This window comes from Centropristis striata, chromosome 16 (assembly GCF_030273125.1).
Source record: "Centropristis striata isolate RG_2023a ecotype Rhode Island chromosome 16, C.striata_1.0, whole genome shotgun sequence".
NCBI lineage: Eukaryota > Metazoa > Chordata > Actinopteri > Perciformes > Serranidae > Centropristis > Centropristis striata.
In genome coordinates this window covers 24,298,177-24,318,587 of record NC_081532.1, presented here as the reverse complement: position 1 = coordinate 24,318,587, position 20,411 = coordinate 24,298,177, and the positions used below count along the sequence as shown (strand labels likewise).

The following is a 20,411-nucleotide window of genomic DNA, read 5'->3' as shown; positions in this document are numbered from 1 at the left end:
GAGCGTCAAACACATTGATGATTTCCTGCATCGTCATCGACTGGGTCCCCATGTCTCTCTGTTTGGTCCTAGAACCACATGGATTTCTTCCAGCTAATCAGCAAAGATCAGGCTACGTCACAGACAGTGACACCATGACATCTGACCAATCAGTATGATAATAATATAATAATATTAACTTTATTGACTAAGTTTAATATTTTGAGAAAAAAGTTGCAAATTTCCGAGATTAAAGTGGCAAATCTACAAGAAAAAAAGTCGCAGATTTAAGAGATTTAAAGTGGCAAATCTGCAAGAAAAAAGACGCAGATTTGAGAAAAAAATGGAAAAAAGCAACTTTTTTCTCGCAGAGTAACCTCTTAAAATCTCATAAATCTGCGCATTTTTTCCTCGTAGATTTGCCACTTTAGTCCTGTAAACTTTTTTGTCAAAATATCCCCCCCCCCCCCCCCCCCCCCCGTATATTTTGCCTTTCATCTGTTTAATCTGCATATTTTTTAGCTTGTTTTATTTCTATTCTGTATATAGCTTGTGTATGTGTATAAGTGACTTTTGACTTTTTGTCTTTTGACTTTAAACATTAGGGGAAACTTGTTGTTAGGAAGATCTAACAATGAGCTCTTTCTAAACGTCGGCAGGTATTACCACGGTGCTGACCATGACCACCATCAACACCCACCTGAGGGAGACTCTACCCAAGATCCCCTACGTTAAGGCCATTGACATATACCTCATGGGTTGTTTTGTCTTCGTCTTCCTGGCCTTGCTGGAGTACGCCTTCGTCAACTACATCTTCTTTGGTCGAGGTCCTCACCTGCAGAAGAAGGTTGCAGAAAAGGCTGCCAAGTCCAACAACGAGAAGAGCAGACTGGAGAGCAACAAAGTGCAGGTGGAAACTTTTGTTTAATACTGTTAAAGTCACATACTGCCCTACAAATCCTAACGGCAGGAAGTTATAACTAAAAAGGAACTCCTTCATGTCTGTTTTATCTTGTGACATAGTTTTAGATTTCAATTTTGCTTTAATTCAGAGAAATAATGATTTAAAAAATTGCAGTAACTACAAAATCCAACTCAAAACCAAAGCAGACCGCAGTAAGTTCACTTACCACAGTCTGATTTCGATATAAATATATACATTTAAACTTAAAACCAAAGCATACTGCAGTAACTTCACTTTGACTGTGATTAGATTAGATTAGATTAGATTAGATTAGATTAGATTGACTCAATTAATATTAATCCCACAGCGGGGAAATTTCTTTGTTACAGCCGACCACACAAATTTCACACAAAATTTAAGATAAAGATAAAAAATAAAAATCTAAGAAAAAGACATTTAACAATATACAATATACTATATACAACTTAGTGCAAATTAAGTGAGGAATGTGCAGAGTGCAAATTATATGCAAAAATGTGCAGAAGAGAAAGAACTAGAAAATTTCTAAAGAAATTTTGATTGTGTGCTTGCCTCTGGACCATCATTCTCGTGGCTCAAATCAACAGTCAAACTGGGACTCTGTCTTGAGTTCACAGACACCTCATACAAGTCTGGAGGACAAACGGTTCACATGTTAGTAAAAGGGGGCGTGGTCACTCAAAGGGGGCGTGGCTTGAATCAGCAGTTAAACAGGGACTCTGTCCTGAGTTCACAGACACCTCATACAAGTATATAGGAGAAACGGTTCATTAGTTATGAAAGGGGGCGTGGCTAATCAAAAAGGGCGGGAATTTATGAAACATTGTTATGTATAAGTGGTCAGTGATGAACCATCATCATGCTTGGCAAGTTTGAGGAAGATTGGACAATGTATGGTCAAGTTATAAGGTCTCATTTTTTATGAAGAAACACCTTGTCTGTTTACTTAGAGTAAACTGACAGTTATCAGTTAGAATGTCTGTGTTGGAGGAGGGAGGGGGGAGGGGGGAGGCTTTGGTAGCTAAGCAACCACGTGGCCAGGTGGAGTCGACCAATAAGAGCAGAGCAATCAACCGAAATTAACTGCTGTTGGAGACAGTTCCGCAGACAGAGGTGAACAAACTGAAAATTCTGGCCTCGAACAGAAAGCATTTTTGGCAAAACCATAATACCTATCATTGATCCGACTTCACTTTGAGCGTCCTGAGTTCTTCCTCAACGTCTACATATATTTTTTTTTAAGAAAAATGAAAAAAAATAGCTTTGTTAGAGCAAATTTAAAAAACTCTTACATCTCCTTTTTTGAGATATCATCCTGCGTTTTTAATATGGGAGCCAATGAGGCTGTTTTTGGGTTTTGGTGGTGCATCTTTGCATCTCACGCCTAAACTATAACTCTGACAGCTTTACCAGAGGATTGTGAGTGAGAGGACAAATTTTCCTACGTTTCTATGTATAAATTATTTCTGTAGAGTGAAATTTGCGGCCTGGAGCGCAGTTTTCAAATTTATTTTTTGACAGTTCTGTCTCTCCCTCTACACTCTGTTTGATGACATCACCACTCTAGAGTCTCCATAGGGTTACATTGGGGGGATTTTTTGACGTGTTTTTGCCCAATAATTTGAAAACCGTTTGTCGAAAACCTTATAAAAGTCATAGCACACTTGTCATGGGCGAGCCGGTCGATTTGATACCTTTTTTGTGTATGTGTGGCTAAAACTCTGGGAGGAGTAGTCGACCGAAAAATGACACGGAAGAAACGGAAGAATAACTAGAAAATTCCTAAAGAAATTTTGATTGTGTGCTTGCCTCTGGACCGTGACTCTCGTGGCTTATCAAAAGGGGCATGGATTAAACAGGGACTTTCTGCTGAGTACACTCACACCTCATACAAGTCTCTAGGACAAACGGTTCACTAGTTAGTAAAATGGGCGTGGCTTACCAAAAGGGGCGGGGTTATCAATCACCAGTTAAACGGACTCTATGCTGAGTAATCTGACATTTTATACAAGTTTCTAGGACAAACGGTTCATTAGTTAGTAAAAGGGGGCGTGGCTAATAAAAAGGGCGGGAATTTATGAATTATTGTTATGTAGAACTGAAAAGTGATGAACCATCATCATGCATGACAAGTTTGAGGCAGATTGGACAATGTATGGTCAAGTTATAAGGTCTCGTGTTTTATGAAGAAAGCCATGTCTGTTTACTTAGAGTAAACTGACAGTTATCAGTTAGAATGTCTGTGTTGGAGGAGGGGGGGGGGCTTTGGTAGCTAAGCAACCACGTGGCCAGGTGGAGTCGACCAATCAGAGCAGAGCAATCAACTGAAATTAACTGACGATGGAGACAGTTCCATCAAAGTGAGCAGACAGAGGTCGACAAACTTGAAATTCTGGCCTCGAACAGAAAGCATTTTCGGCAAAACCATAATACCTATCATTGATCCGACTTCACTTTGAGCGTCCTGAGTTCTTCCTGAACATCTACATATGTTTTTTTTTAAGAAAAATGAAAAAATAGCTTTGTTAGAGCGATTTTAAAAAACTGTTAAATTTTTTTTTTGAGAAATCTTCCTTCATTTTTAATATGGGAGCCGATGCGGCAGTTGGTGCATTTTGTTTGAGCATCTGTGCGTCCTGCGCCCAAACTATAACTCTGACAGCTTTACCAGAGGATTGTGAGTGAGAGGACAAATTTTCCTACGTTTCTATGTATAAATTATTTCTGTAGAGTGAAATTTGCGGCCTGGAGCGCAGTTTTCAAATTTATTTTTTGACAATTCCTTCTCTCCCTCTACACTCTGTTTGATGACTTCTCCACTCTAGACTCTCCATAGGGTTACATTGGGGGGATTTTTTGACGTGTTTTTGCCCAATAATTTGAAAACCGTTTGTCGAAACCCTTAGAAAAGTCATAGCACACTTGTCATGGGCGAGCCGGTCGGTTTGATACCTTTTTTGTGTATGTGCAACCAAAACTCTGGGAGGAGTAGTCGACCGAAAAATGACACGGAAGAAACGGAAGAAAAACTAGAAAATTCCTAAAGAAATTTTGATTGTGTGCTTGCCTCTGGACCGTGACTCTCGTGGCTTATCAAAAGGGGCAGGGATTAAACAGAGACTTTCTGCTGAGTACACTCACACCTCATACAAGTCTCTAGGCCAAACGGTTCACTAGTTAGTAAAATGGGCGTGGCTTATCAAAAGGGGCGGGGTTATCAATCACCAGTTAAACGGACTCTATGCTGAGTAATCGGACATCTTATACAAGTTTCTAGGACAAACGGTTCATTAGTTAGTAAAAGGGGGCGTGGCTAATAAAAAGGGCGGGAATTTATGAATTATTGTTATGTAGAACTGAAAAGTGATGAACCATCATCATGCATGACAAGTTTGAGGCAGATTGGACAATGTATGGTCAAGTTATAAGGTCTCGTGTTTTATGAAGAAAGCCATGTCTGTTTACTGAGAGTAAACTGACAGTTATCAGTTAGAATGTCTGTGTTGGAGGAGGGGAGGGGGGAGGGGGGAGGGGGGGGGCTTTGGTAGCTAAGCAACCACGTGGCCAGGTGGAGTCGACCAATCAGAGCAGAGCAATCAACTGAAATTAACTGACGATGGAGACAAGTGAGCAGACAGAGGTCGACAAACTTGAAATTCTGGCCTCGAACAGAAAGCATTTTCGGCAAAACCATAATACCTATCATTGATCCGACTTCACTTTGAGCGTCCTGAGTTCTTCCTGAACATCTCCATATGTTTTTTTTTAAGAAAAATGAAAAAATAGCTTTGTTAGAGCGATTTTAAAAAACTGTTAAATTTTTTTTTTGAGAAATCTTCCTTCATTTTTAATATGGGAGCCGATGCGGCAGTTGGTGCATTTTGTTTGAGCATCTGTGCGTCCTGCGCCCAAACTATAACTCTGACAGCTTTACCAGAGGATTGTGAGTGAGAGGACAAATTTTCCTACGTTTCTATGTATAAATTATTTCTGTAGAGTGAAATTTGCGGCCTGGAGCGCAGTTTTCAAATTTATTTTTTGACAATTCTTTCTCTCCCTCTACACTCTGTTTGATGACTTCCCCACTCTAGACTCTCCATAGGGTTACATTGGGGGGATTTTTTGACGTGTTTTTGCCCGATAATTTGAAAACCGTTTGTCGAAACCCTTATAAAAGTCATAGCACACTTGTCATGGGCGAGCCGGTCGATTTGATACCTTTTTTGTGTATGTGTGGCCAAAACTCTGGGAGGAGTAGTCGACCGAAAAATGACACGGAAGAAACGGAAGAATAAAAACTAGAAAATTTCTAAAGAAATTTTGATTGTGTGCTTGCCTCTGGACCGTGACTCTCGTGGCTTATCAAAAGGGGCAGGGATTAAACAGGGACTTTCTGCTGAATACACTCACACCTCATACAAGTCTCTAGGACAAACGGTTCATTGGTTATGAAAGGGGGCGTGGCTAATCAAAAAGGGCGGGAATTTATGAAATATTGTTATGTATAAGTGGTCAGTGATGAACCATCATCATGCTTGACAAGTTTGAGGAAGATTGGACAATGTATGGTCAAGTTATAAGGTCTCATGTTTTATGAAGAACAACATGTCTGTTTACTTAGAGTAAACTGACAGTTATCAGTTAGAATGTCTGTGTTGGAGGAGGGGAGGGGGGAGGGGGGAGGCTTTGGTAGCTAAGCAACCACGTGGCCAGGTGGAGTCGACCAATAAGAGCAGAGCAATCAACTGAAATTAACTGCTGTTGGAGAAAGTTCCGCAGACAGAGGTGGACAAACTGAAATTTCTGGCCTCGAACAGAAAGCATTTTTGGCAAAACCATAATACCTATCATTGATCCGACTTCACTTTGAGCGTCCTGAGTTCTTCCTGAACATCTACATATGTTTTTTTTTAAGAAAAATGGAAAAATAGCTTTGTTAGAGCGATTTTAAAAAACTGTTAAATTTTTTTTTTGAGAAATCTTCCTTCATTTTTAATATGGGAGCCGATGCGGCAGTTGGTGCATTTTGTTTGAGCATCTGTGCGTCCTGCGCCAAAACTATAACTCTGACAGCTTTACCAGAGGATTGTGAGTGAGAGGACAAATTTTCCTACGTTTCTATGTATAAATTATTTCTGTAGAGTGAAATTTGCGGCCTGGAGCGCAGTTTTCAAATTTATTTTTTGACAATTCTTTCTCTCCCTCTACACTCTGTTTGATGACTTCCCCACTCTAGACTCTCCATAGGGTTCCATTGGGGGGATTTTTTGACGTGTTTTTTCCCAATAATTTGAAAACCGTTTGTCGAAACCCTTATAAAAGTCATAGCACACTTGTCATGGGCGAGCCGGTCGATTTGATACCTTTTTTGTGTAAGTGCGACCAAAACTCTGGGAGGAGTAGTCGACCGAAAAATGACACGGAAGAAACGGAAGAATAATAAAAAGAAGAATAAACTCGGTGAATAGTAGTTAGTGTGCTTTTGCAAGCAAGCACACAAAATAAATATAATAAGCCCACGGAATAACAATTAGTGTGCTTTTGCAAGAAAAGCACACAAAATAAGAACTAGAAAATTTCTAAAGAAATTTTGATTGTGTGCTTGCCTCTGGACCATCATTCTCGTGGCTCAAATCAACAGTCAAACAGGGACTCTGTCCTGAGTTCACAGACACCTCATACAAGTCTGTAGGACAAACGGTTCACAAGTTAGTAAAAGGGGGCGTGGTCCCTCAAAGGGGGCGTGGCTTGAATCAGCAGTTAAACAGGGACTCTGTCCTGAGTTCACAGACACCTCATACAAGTATCTAGGAGAAACGGTTATGAAAGGGGGCGTGGCTAATCAAAAAGGGCGGGAATTTATGAAACATTGTTATGTATAAGTGGTCAGTGATGTACCATCATCATGCTTGGCAAGTTTGAGGAAGATTGGACAATGTATGGTCAAGTTATAAGGTCTCATGTTTTATGAAGAAACACCATGTCTGTTTACTTAGAGTAAACTGACAGTTATCAGTTAGAATGTCTGTGTTGGAGGAGGGGGGGGGGGGGGAGGCTTTGGTAGCTAAGCAACCACGTGGCCAGGTGGAGTCGACCAATAAGAGCAGAGCAATCAACTGAAATTAACTGCTGTTGGACACAGTTCCGCAGACAGAGGTGGACAAACTGAAAATTCTGGCCTCGAACAAAAAGCATTTTTGGCAAAACCATAATACCTATCATTGATCCGACTTCACTTTGAGCGTCCTGAGTTCTTCCTCAACGTCTACATATTTTTTTTTTTAAGAAAAATGAAAAAAAAGCTTTGTTAGAGCGAATTAAAAAAACTCTTACAACTCCTTTTTTGAGATATCATCGTGCGTTTTTAATATGGGAGCCAATGAGGCAGTTTGTGCGTGTTGGTGTTGCATTTCTGCGTCTTACGCCCAAACTATAACTCTGACAGCTTTACCAGAGGATTGTGAGTGAGAGGACAAATTTTCCTACGTTTCTATGTATAAATTATTTCTGTAGAGTGAAATTTGCGGCCTGGAGCGCAGTTTTCAAATTTATTTTTTGACAATTGCTTCTCTCCCTCTACACTCTGTTTGATGACATCACCACTCTAGACTCTCCATAGGGTTACATTGGGGGGATTTTTTGACGTGTTTTTGCCCAATAATTTGAAAACCGTTTGTCGGAACCCTTATAAAAGTCATAGCACACTGGTCATGGGCGAGCCGGTCGATTTGATACCTTTTTTGTGTATGTGCGACCAAAACTCTGGGAGGAGTAGTCGACAGAAAAACAACACGGAAGAAACGGAAGAATAATAAAAATAGACACGGTGAATAGTAGTTAGTGTGCTTTTGCAAGCAAGCACACAAAATAAGCCCGGTGAATAGTAGTTAGTGTGCTTTTGCAAGCAAGCACACAAAACTAGAAAATTCCTAAAGAAATTTTGATTGTGTGCTTGCCTCTGGACCGTGACTCTCGTGGCTTATCAAAAGGGGCAGGGATTAAACAGGGACTTTCTGCTGAGTGCACTGACACCTCGTACAAGTCTCTAGGACAAACGGTTCACTAGTTAGAAAAGGGGCGTGGTTTATCAAAAGGGGCGGGGTTATCAATCACCAGTTAAACGGACTCTATGCTGAGTAATCGGACATCTTATACAAGTTTCTAGGACAAACGGTTAATTAGTTAGTAAAAGGGGGCGTGGCTAAGAAAAAGGGCGGGAATTTATGAATTATTGTTATGTAGAACTGAAAAGTGATGAACCATCATCATGCATGACAAGTTTGAGGCAGATTGGACAATGTATGGTCAAGTTATAAGGTCTCATGTTTTATGAAGAAAGCCATGTCTGTTCACTTAGAGTAAACTGACAGTTATCAGTTAGAATGTCTCTGTTGGAGGAGGGGGGGGGGGCTATGGTAGCTAAGCAACCACGTGGCCAGGTGGAGTCGACCAATCAGAGCAGAGCAATCAACTGAAATTAACTGACGATGGAGACAGTTCCGCAGACAAAGGTGGACAAACTGAAAATTCTGGCCTCGAACAGAAAGCATTTTCGGCAAAACCATAATACCTATCATTGATCCGACTTCACTTTGAGCGTCCTGAGTTCTTCCTCAACGTCTACATATGGTTTTTTTTAAGAAAAATGAAAAAATAGCTTTGTTAGAGCAATTTTAAAAAACTGTTAAATTTTTTTTTGGAGAAATCTTCCTTCATTTTTAATATGGGAGCCGATGCGGCAGTTGGTGCATTTTGTTTGAGCATCTGTGCGTCCTGCGCCCAAACTATAACTCTGACAGCTTTACCAGAGGATTGTGAGTGAGAGGACAAATTTTCCTACGTTTCTATGTATAAATTATTTCTGTAGAGTGAAATTTGCGGCCTGGAGCGCAGTTTTCAAATTTATTTTTTGACAATTCGTTCTCTCCCTCTACACTCTGTTTGATGACATCACCGCTCTAGACTCTCCATAGGGTTACATTGGGGGGATTTTTTGACGTGTTTTTGCCCAATAATTTGAAAACCGTTTGTCGAAACCCTTATAAAAGTCATAGCACACTTGTCATGGGCGAGCCGGTCGATTTGATACCTTTTTCGTGTATGTGCGGCCAAAACTCTGGGAGGAGTAGTCGACCGAAAAATGACACGGAAGAAACGGAAGAATAACTAGAAAATTTCTAAAGAAATTTTGATTGTGTGCTTGCCTCTGGACCATCATTCTCGTGGCTCAAATCAACAGTCAAACAGTGACTCTGTCCTGAGTTCACAGACACCTCATACAAGTCTGTAGGACAAACGGTTCACAAGTTAGTAAAAGGGGGCGTGGTCACTCAAAGGGGGCGTGGCTTGAATCAGCAGTTAAACAGGGACTCTGTCCTGAGTTCACAGACACCTCATACAAGTCTCTAGGACAAACGGTTCATTAGTTATGAAAGGGGGCGTGGCTAATCAAAAGGGGCGGGGTTATCAATCACCAGTTAAACAAGGACTTCATGCCGAGTAATCTGACACCTTATACAAGTTTCTAGGACAATACAAGTTTCTAGGACAAACGGTTCATTAGTTATGAAAGGGGGCGTGGCTAATCAAAAAGGGCGGGAATTTATGAAACATTGTTATGTATAACTGGTCAGTGATGAACCATCATCATGCTTGGCAAGTTTGAGGAAGATTGGACAATGTATGGTCAAGTTATTAGGTCTGTTTACTTAGAGTAAACTGACAGTTATCAGTTAGAATGTCTGTGTTGGAGGAGGGAGGGGAGAGGGGGGAGGCTTTGGTAGCTAAGCAACCAGGTGGCCAGGTGGAGTCGACCAATAAGAGCAGAGCAATCAACTGAAATGAACTGACAGTTCCATCACAGTGAGCAGACAGAGGTCGACAAACTGAAAATTCTGGCCTCGCACAGAAAGCATTTTTGGCAAAACCATAATACCTATCATTGATCCGACTTCACTTTGAGCGTCCTGAGTTCTTCCTGAACGTCTACATATATTTTTTTTAAAGAAAGATGAAAAAATAGCTTTGTTAGAGCGATTTTAAAAAACTGTAAAAAAAATTTGGGGGAGAAATCTTCCTGCATTTTTAATATGGGAGCCAATGAGGCAGTTGATGTGTTTTGTTTGTGCATCTGTGCATCCTGCGCCCAAACTATAACTCTGACAGCTTTACCAGAGGATTGTGAGTGAGAGGACAAATTTTCCTACGTTTCTATGTATAAATTATTTCTGTAGAGTGAAATTTGCGGACTGGAGCGCAGTTTTCAAATTTATTTTTTGACAATTCGTTCTCTCCCTCTACACTCTGCTTGATGACATCACCACTCTAGATTCTCCATAGGGTTACATTGGGGGGATTTTTTGACGTGTTTTTGCCCAATAATTTGAAAACCGTTTGTCGAAACTCTTATAAAAGTCATAGCACACTTGTCATGGGCGAGCCGGTCGATTTGATACCTTTTTTGTGTATGTGTGGCCAAAACTCTGGGAGGAGTAGTCGACCGAAAAATGACACGGAAGAAACGGAAGAATAACTAGAAAATTTCTAAAGAAATTTTGATTGTGTGCTTGCCTCTGGACCATCATTCTCGTGGCTCAAATCAACAGTCAAACAGTGACTCTGTCCTGAGTTCACAGATACCTCATACAAGTCTGTAGGACAAACGGTTCACAAGTTAGTAAAAGGGGGCGTGGTCACTCAAAGGGGGCGTGGCTTGAATCAGCAGTTAAACAGGGACTCTGTCCTGAGTTCACAGACACCTCATACAAGTCTCTAGGACAAACGGTTCATTAGTTATGAAAGGGGGCGTGGCTAATCAAAAGGGGCGGAGTTATCAATCACCAGTTAAACAGGGACTTCATGCCGAGTAATCTGACACCTTGTATAAGTTTCTAGGACAAACGGTTCATTAGTTATGAAAGGGGGCGTGGCTAATCAAAAAGGGCGGGAATTTATGAAACATTATTATGTATAAGTGGTCAGTGATGAACCATCATCATGCTTGGCAAGTTTGAGGAAGATTGGACAATGTATGGTCAAGTTATTAGCTCTGTTCACTTAGAGTAAACTGACAGTTATCGGTTAAAATGTCTGTGTTGGAGGAGGGAGGGGGGAGGCTTTGGTAGCTAAGCAACCAGGTGGCCAGGTGGAGTCGACCAATAAGAGCAGAGCAATCAACTGAAATTAACTGACAGTTCCATCACAGTGAGCAGACAGAGGTCGACAAACTGAAAATTCTGGCCTCGAACAGAAAGCATTTTTGGCAAAACCATAATACCTATCATTGATCCGACTTCACTTTGAGCGTCCTGAGTTCTTCCTGAACGTCTACATATATTTTTTTTAAAGAAAGATGAAAAAATAGCTTCGTTAGAGCGATTTTAAAAAACTGTAAAAAAAATTTTGGGGAGAAATCTTCCTGCATTTTTAATATGGGAGCCAATGAGGCAGTTGATGTGTTTTGTTTGTGCATCTGTGCATCCTGCGCCCAAACTATAACTCTGACAGCTTTACCAGAGGATTGTGAGTGAGAGGACAAATTTTCCTACGTTTCTATGTATAAATTATTTCTGTAGAGTGAAATTTGCGGCCTGGAGCACAGTTTTCAAATTTATTTTTTGACAATTCGTTCTCTCCCTCTACACTCTGTTTGATTACATCACCACTCTAGACTCTCCATAGGGTTACATTGGGGGGATTTTTTGACGTGTTTTTGCCCAATAATTTGAAAACCGTTTGTCGAAACCCTTAGAAAAGTCATAGCACACTGGTCATGGGCGAGCCGGTCGGTTTGATACCTTTTTTGTGTATGTGCGACCAAAACTCTGGGAGGAGTAGTCGACGGAAAAACAACACGGAAGAAACGGAAGAATAACTGGAAAATTTCTAAAGAAATTTTGATTGTGTGCTTGCCTCTGGACCGTGACTCTCGTGGGTTATCAAAAGGGGCAGGGATTAAACAGGGACTTTCTGCTGAGTACACTTACACCTCATACAAGTCTCTAGGACAAACGGTTCATTGGTTATGAAAGGGGGCGTGGCTAATCAAAAAGGGCGGGAATTTATGAAACATTATTATGTATAAGTGGTCAGTGATGAACCATCATCATGCTTGGCAAGTTTGAGGAAGATTGGACAATGTATGGTCAAGTTATTAGGTCTGTTTACTTAGAGTAAACTGACAGTTATCAGTTAGAATGTCTGTGTTGGAGGAGGGAGGGGGGAGGGGGGAGGCTTTGGTAGCTAAGCAACCACGTGGCCAGGTGGAGTCGACCAATAAGAGCAGAGCAATCAACTGAAATTAACTGACAGTTCCATCACAGTGAGCAGACAGAGGTCGACAAACTGAAAATTCTGGCCTCGAACAGAAAGCATTTTTGGCAAAACCATAATACCTATCATTGATCCGACTTCACTTTGAGCGTCCTGAGTTCTTCCTCAACGTCTACATATATTTTTTTTAAAGAAAGATGAAAAAATAGCTTTGTTAGAGCGATTTTAAAAAACTGTAAAAAAAATTTTGGGGAGAAATCTTCCTGCATTTTTAATATGGGAGCCAATGAGGCAGTTGATGTGTTTTGTTTGTGCATCTGTACGTCCTGCGCCCAAACTATAACTCTGACAGCTTTACCAGAGGATTGTGAGTGAGGGGACAAATTTTCCTACGTTTCTATGTATAAATTATTTCTGTAGAGTGAAATTTGCGGCCTGGAGCGCAGTTTTCAAATTTATTTTTTGACAATTCGTTCTCTCCCTCTACACTCTGTTTGATTACATCACCACTCTAGACTCTCCATAGGGTTACATTGGGGGGATTTTTTGACGTGTTTTTGCCCAATAATTTGAAAACCGTTTGTCGAAACCCTTATAAAAGTCATAGCACACTTGTCATGGGCGAGCCGGTCGATTTGATACCTTTTTTGTGTATGTGTGACCAAAACTCTGGGAGGAGTAGTCGACCGAAAAAACACCACGGAAGAAACGGAAGATTAAAAATAAGAACTAGAAACAAAATTCCAGGGAAATTTTGGAGTGCCACGGGACTACTGCCGGATGATTCTCGTGGTTTAAATCACCAGTCAAACAGGGACTCTGTCCTGAGTCCACAGACACCTCATACAAGGCTATAGGACAAACGGTTCACTAGTTAGTAAAAAGGTGCGTGGCTACTCAAAGGGGGCGTGGCTTCAATCACCAGTGAAACAAGGGCTCTGTCCTGAGTTAGCAGACACCTCATACAAGTTTCTAGGACAAACGGTTCATTAGTTAGTAAAAGGGGCGTGGCTAATCAAAAGGGGCGGGGTTATCAATCAACAGTTAGACAAAGGGGCGGGGTTATCAATCAACAGTTAGACAGGGACGCTATGCTGAGTAATCTGACACCTCATACAAGTTTCTAGGACAAACGGTTCATTAGTTAAGAAAGGGGGCGTGGCTAATCAAAAAGGGCGGGAATTTATGAAATATAGTTATGTACAACTGGTCAGTGATGAGCCATCATCATGCATGACAAGTTTGAAGCAGATTGGACAATGTACGGTCAAGTTATAAGGTCTCGTGTTTAATGAAAGAACGCCATGTCTGTTCAGTGAGAATGTCTGTGTTGGAGGAGGGGGGGGGGGGGGGGGGTAGAGGCTTTGGTAGCTAAGCAACCACGTGGCCAGGTGGAGTCGACCAATCAGAGCAGAGCAATCAACTGAAATGAACTGAAGGTGGAGACAGTTCTGCCACACTGAGCAGCCAGAGGTGGAAAAACTGAAAATTCTGGCCTCGAACAGAAAGCATTTTCGGCAAAACCATAATACCTATCACTGATCCGACTTCACTTGGAGCGTCCTGAGTTCTTCCTGAACGTCTACATATATTTTTTTTTAACAAAAATGAAAAAATAGCTTTGTTAGAGCGATCTAAAAAAACGGTAAAATCTGATTATTTCAAAAATCCTTGTGTGTTTTTAATATGGGACTCAATGGGGCAGTTGATGCGTTTTGGTGGCACTTCTCTGTGTCCTGCGCCCAAACTAAAACTCTGACAGCTTTACCAGAGGATTGTGAGTGAGACCACAAATTTTCCTACGTTTCTATGTACAAATTATTACTGTAGAGTGAAATTTGCGGCCTGGAGCGCAGTTTTCAACTTTATTTTTTGACAATTCCTTCTCTCCCTCTACACTCTGCTTGATGACATCACCAGTCTAGAGTCTGAACATTCCGCGCAATACACACACATGGGAAAATCTCCCTCCCCATTAGTTTGGAAAAATGGAAATGTTTTCGCACTTCGTGCGAAAACTATACGTGCAATCGCTTTGAAATTTCACAGGACTAGAGTTAAATTCAGGCCCTACAACTTTCTAAATCGCTTCGGAATTTTACGAGCAACGGTTTGCAAATGGTGAGGCCCCAAAGTTGGCGCAATGCGTTCCGGATGGGCCAAAAAGTGCTCGTTTGTGCACGTTGTGCGAAAACGTGCGCGCCGATCGCTAAAAAAAGTCATTCCACACGATTCCCGATTAGGGCGCAACTTTTGACGTTTTTACTTTTCGCGATTTCTCAAAGCTGCGAGACTAGTTACGCGCCAAAGTTTTTACGGAAGAATAATCTATAATAATAAACATGAGCAATAATAAGAGATGCCTCGAGCTTTGCTCGAGGCACTCATCCTCACTGCTTGAAGTGAAGATGAGTGCCTCGCTGCTCAGCCGTGGCACTAATAAACATGAGCAATAATAAGAGATGCCTCGTGCTTCGCACGAGGCACTCATCCTCACTGCTTGCAGTGAAGATGAGTGCCTCGCTGCTCAGCCGTGGCACTAACTAGAAAATTCCTAAAGAAATTTTGATTGTGTGCTTGCCTCTGGACCGTGACTCTCGTGGCTTATCAAAAGGGGCACGGATTAAACAGGGACTTTCTGCTGAGTACACTCACACCTCATACAAGTCTCTAGGACAAACGGTTCACTAGTTAGTAAAATGGGCGTGGCTTATCAAAAGGGGCGGGGTATCAATCACCAGTTAAACAGGGACTCTATGCTGAGTAATCTGACATTTTATACAAGTTTCTAGGACAAACGGTTCATTAGTTAGTAAAAGGGGGCGTGGCTAATGAAAAGGGCGGGAATTTATGAATTATTGTTATGTAGAACTGAAAAGTGATGAACCATCATCATGCATGACAAGTTTGAGGCAGATTGGACAATGTATGGTCAAGTTATAAGGTCTCGTGTTTTATGAAGAAAGCCATGTCTGTTTAAACTGACAGTTATCAGTTAGAATGTCTGTGTTGGAGGAGGGGGGGGGGGGGGGGGGGGGCTTTGGTAGCTAAGCAACCACGTGGCCAGGTGGAGTCGACCAATCAGAGCAGAGCAATCAACTGAAATTAACTGACGATGGAGACAGTTCCATCAAAGTGAGCAGACAGAGGTCGACAAACTTGAAATTCTGGCCTCGAACAGAAAGCATTTTCGGCAAAACCATAATACCTATCATTGATCCGACTTCACTTTGAGCGTCCTGAGTTCTTCCTGAACATCGACATATGTTTTTTTTTTAAGAAAAATGAAAAAATAGCTTTGTTAGAGCGATTTTAAAAAATTGTTAAATTTTTTTTTTGAGAAATCTTCCTTCATTTTTAATATGGGAGCCGATGCGGCAGTTGGTGCATTTTGTTTGAGCATCTGTGCGTCCTGTGCCCAAACTATAACTCTGACAGCTTTACCAGAGGATTGTGAGTGAGAGGACAAATTTTCCTACGTTTCTATGTATAAATTATTTCTGTAGAGTGAAATTTGCGGCCTGGAGCGCAGTTTTCAAATTTATTTTTTGACAATTCTTTCTCTCCCTCTACACTCTGTTTGATGACTTCCCCACTCTAGACTCTCCATAGGGTTACATTGGGGGGATTTTTTGACGTGTTTTTGCCCAATAATTTGAAAACCGTTTGTCGAAACCCTTATAAAAGTCATAGCACACTTGTCATGGGCGAGCCGGTCGGTTTGATACCTTTTTTGTGTATGTGCAACCAAAACTCTGGGAGGAGTAGTCGACCGAAAAATGACACGGAAGAAACGGAAGAATAACTAGAAAATTCCTAAAGAAATTTTGATTGTGTGCTTGCCTCTGGACCGTGACTCTCGTGGCTTATCAAAAGGGGCAGGGATTAGACAGGGACTTTCTGCCGAGTACACTCACACCTCATACAAGTCTCTAGGACAAACGGTTCACTAGTTAGTAAAATGGGCGTGGCTTATCAAAAGGGGCGGGGTTATCAATCACCAGTTAAACAGGGACTCTATGCTGAGTAATCTGACATCTTATACAAGTTTCTAGGACAAACGGTTCATTAGTTAGTAAAAGGGGCGTGGCTAATAAAAAGGGCGGGAATTTATGAATTATTGTTATGTAGAACTGAAAAGTGATGAACCATCATCATGCATGACAAGTTTGAGGCAGATTGGACAATGTATGGTCAAGTTATTAGGTCTGTTCACTTAGAGTAAACTGACAGTTATCGGTTAAAATGTCTGTGTTGGAGGAGGGAGGGGGGAGGCTTTGGTAGCTAAGCAATAAGAGCAGAGCAATCAACTGAAATTAACTGACAGTTCCATCACAGTGAGCAGACAGAGGTCGACAAACTGAAAATTCTGGCCTCGAACAGAAAGCATTTTTGGCAAAACCATAATACCTATCATTGATCCGACTTCACTTTGAGCGTCCTGAGTTCTTCCTGAACGTCTACATATATTTTTTTTAAAGACAGATGAAAAAATAGCTTCGTTAGAGCGATTTTAAAAAACTGTAAAAAAATTTTTGGGGAGAAATCTTCCTGCATTTTTAACATGGGAGCCAATGAGGCAGTTGATGTGTTTTGTTTGTGCATCTGTGCGTCCTGCACCCAAACTATAACTCTGACAGCTTTACCAGAGGATTGTGAGTGAGAGGACAAATTTTCCTACGTTTCTATGTATAAATTATTTCTGTAGAGTGAAATTTGCGGCCTGGAGCGCAGTTTTCAAATTTATTTTTTGACAATTCGTTCTCTCCCTCTACACTCTGTTTGATTACATCACCACTCTAGACTCTCCATAGGGTTACATTGGGGGGATTTTTTGACGTGTTTTTGCCCAATAATTTGAAAACCGTTTGTCGAAACCCTTAGAAAAGTCATAGCACACTGGTCATGGGCGAGCCGGTCGGTTTGATACCTTTTTTGTGTATGTGCGACCAAAACTCTGGGAGGAGTAGTCGACCGAAAAAATGACGGAAGAAACGGAAGAATAATAAAAAGACATAAGCCCGGTGAATAGTAGTTAGTGTGCTTTTGCAAGCAAGCACACAAAACTAGAAAATTCCTAAAGAAATTTTGATTGTGTGCTTGCTTCTGGACCGTGACTCTCGTGGCTTATCAAAAGGGGCAGGGATTAAACAGGGACTTTCTGCTGAGTACACTCACACCTCATACAAGTCTCTAGGACAAACGGTTCACTAGTTAGTAAAATGGGCGTGGCTTATCAAAAGGGGCGGGGTTATCAATCACCAGTTAAACGGACTCTATGCTGAGTAATCTGACATCTTATACAAGTTTCTAGGACAAACGGTTCATTAGTTAGTAAAAGGGGGCGTGGCTAATAAAAAGGGCGGGAATTTATGAATTATTGTTATGTAGAACTGAAAAGTGATGAACCATCATCATGCATGACAAGTTTGAGGCAGATTGGACAATGTATGGTCAAGTTATAAGGTCTCGTGTTTTATGAAGAAAGCCATGTCTGTTTACTTAGAGTAAACTGACAGTTATCAGTTAGAATGTCTGTGTTGGAGGAGGGGAGGGGGGAGGCTTTGGTAGCTAAGCAACCACGTGGCCAGGTGGAGTCGACCAATCAGAGCAGAGCAATCAACTGAAATTAACTGACGATGGAGACAGTTCCATCAAAGTGAGCAGACAGAGGTGGACAAACTTGAAATTCTGGCCTCGAACAGAAAGCATTTTCGGCAAAACCATAATACCTATCATTGATCCGACTTCACTTTGAGCGTCCTGAGCTCTTCCTGAACGTCTACATATGTTTTTTTTTAAGAAAAGTGAAAAAATAGCTTTGTTAGAGCGATTTTAAAAAACTGTTAAATTTTTTTTTGGAGAAATCTTCCTTCATTTTTAATATGGGAGCCGATGCGGCAGTTGGTGCATTTTGTTTGAGCATCTGTGCGTCCTGCGCCCAAACTATAACTCTGACAGCTTTACCAGAGGATTGTGAGTGAGAGGACAAATTTTCCTACGTTTCTATGTATAAATTATTTCTGTAGAGTGAAATTTGCGGCCTGGAGCGCAGTTTTCAAATTTATTTTTTGACAATTCTTTCTCTCCCTCTACACTCTGTTTGATGACTTCTCCACTCTAGACTCTCCATAGGGTTACATTGGAGGGATTTTTTGACGTGTTTTTTCCCAATAATTTGAAAACCGTTTGTCGAAACCCTTATAAAAGTCATAGCACACTGGTCATGGGTGAGCCGGTCGATTTGATACCTTTTTTGTGTATGTGCGACCAAAACTCTGGGAGGAGTAGTCGACGGAAAAACAACACGGAAGAAACGGAAGAAGAACTAGAAAATTCCTAAAGAAATTTTGATTGTGTGCTTGCCTCTGGACTGTGACTCTCGTGGCTTATCAAAAGGGGCACGGATTAAACAGGGACTTTCTGCTGAGTACACTCACACCTCATACAAGTCTCTAGGACAAACGGTTCACTAGTTAGTAAAAGGGGGCGTGGCTAATAAAAAGGGCGGGAATTTATGAATTATTGTTATGTAGAACTGAAAAGTGATGAACCATCATCATGCATGACAAGTTTGAGGCAGATTGGACAATGTATGGTCAAGTTATAAGGTCTTGTGTTTTATGAAGAAAGCCATGTCTGTTTACTTAGAGTAAACTGACAGTTATCAGTTAGAATGTCTGTGTTGGAGGAGGGGGGGGCTTTGGTAGCTAAGCAACCACGTGGCCAGGTGGAGTCGACCAATCAGAGCAGAGCAATCAACTGAAATTAACTGACGATGGAGACAGTTCCGCAGACAGAGGTCGACAAACTTGAAATTCTGGCCTCGAACAGAAAGCATTTTTGGCAAAACCATAATACCTATCATTGATCCGACTTCACTTTGAGCGTCCTGAGTTCTTCCTGAACATCTACATATGTTTTTTTTTAATAAAAATGAAAAAATAGCTTTGTTAGAGCGATTTTAAAAAACTGTTAAATTTTTTTTTTGAGAAATCTTCCTTTATTTTTAATATGGGAGCCGATGCGGCAGTTGGTGCATTTTGTTTGAGCATCTGTGCGTCCTGCGCCCAAACTATAACTCTGACAGCTTTACCAGAGGATTGTGAGTGAGAGGACAAATTTTCCTACGTTTCTATCTATAAATTATTTCTGTAGAGTGAAATTTGCGGCCTGGAGCGCAGTTTTCAAATGTATTTTTTGACAATTCGTTCTCTCCCTCTACACTCTGTTTGATTTCATCACCACTCTAGACTCTCCATAGGGTTACATTGGGGGGATTTTCTGATGTGTTTTTGCCCAATAATTTGAAAACCGTTTGTCGAAACCCTTATAAAAGTCATAGCACACTTGTCATGGACGAGCCGGTCGGTTTGATACCTTTTTTGTGTATGTGCGACCAAAACTCTGGGAGGAGTAGTCGACCGAAAAATGACACGGAAGAAACGGAAGAATAAAAATAAATACTAGAAACAAAATTCCAGGGAAATTTTGGAGTGCCACGGGACTACTGCCGGATGATTCTCGTGGTTTAAATCAGCAGTTAAACAGGGACTCTGTCCTGAGTTCACAGACACCTCATACAAGTCTGTAGGACAAACGGTTCACTAGTTAGTAAAAAGGGGCGTGGCTACTCAAAGGGGGCGTGGCTTCAATCACCAGTCAAACAGGGACTCTGTCCTGAGTCCACAGACACCTCATACAAGTCTGTAGGACAAACAGTTCACTAGTTAGTCAAAAGGGGCGTGGCTACTCAAAGGGGGCGTGGCTTCAATCACCAGTCAAACAGGTACTCTGTCCTGAGTTCACAGACACCTCATACAAGTCTGTAGGACAAACGGTTCACTAGTTAGTAAAAGGGGCGTGGCTTATCAAAAGGGGCGGGGTTATCAATCAACAGTTAGACAGGGACGCCATGCTGAGTAATCTGACACCTCATACAAATTTCTAGGACAAACGGTTCATTAGTTAAGAAAGGGGGCGTGGCTAATCAAAAAGGGCGGGAATTTATGAAATAATGTTATGTAGACAATCAGTGATGAGCCATCATCATGTCTGACAAGTTTGAGGCAGATTGGACAATGTATGGTCAAGTTAAAAGAGTTAACTGTTTTCAGTTAAAATGTCTGTGTTGGAGGAGGGGAGAGGGAGGGGGGGTGAGCTTTGGTAGCTAAGCAACCACGTGGCCAGGTGGAGTCGACCAATCAGAGCAGAGCAA

At 41.3% G+C, this 20,411-nt stretch overlaps 1 protein-coding gene across 1 annotated transcript in view; it reads left to right on the top strand.

Moving 5' to 3' along the window:
- gabrb1 (gamma-aminobutyric acid type A receptor subunit beta1) overlaps window positions 1-20,411 on the top strand; it is a 150,785-nt gene that overhangs the window by 116,587 nt on the left and 13,787 nt on the right. Inside the window, exon 8 of the mRNA XM_059352919.1 lies at window positions 639-889. Coding sequence (XP_059208902.1) covers window positions 639-889 — 251 coding nt within the window. The remainder of the gene's footprint in view (window positions 1-638; window positions 890-20,411) is intronic.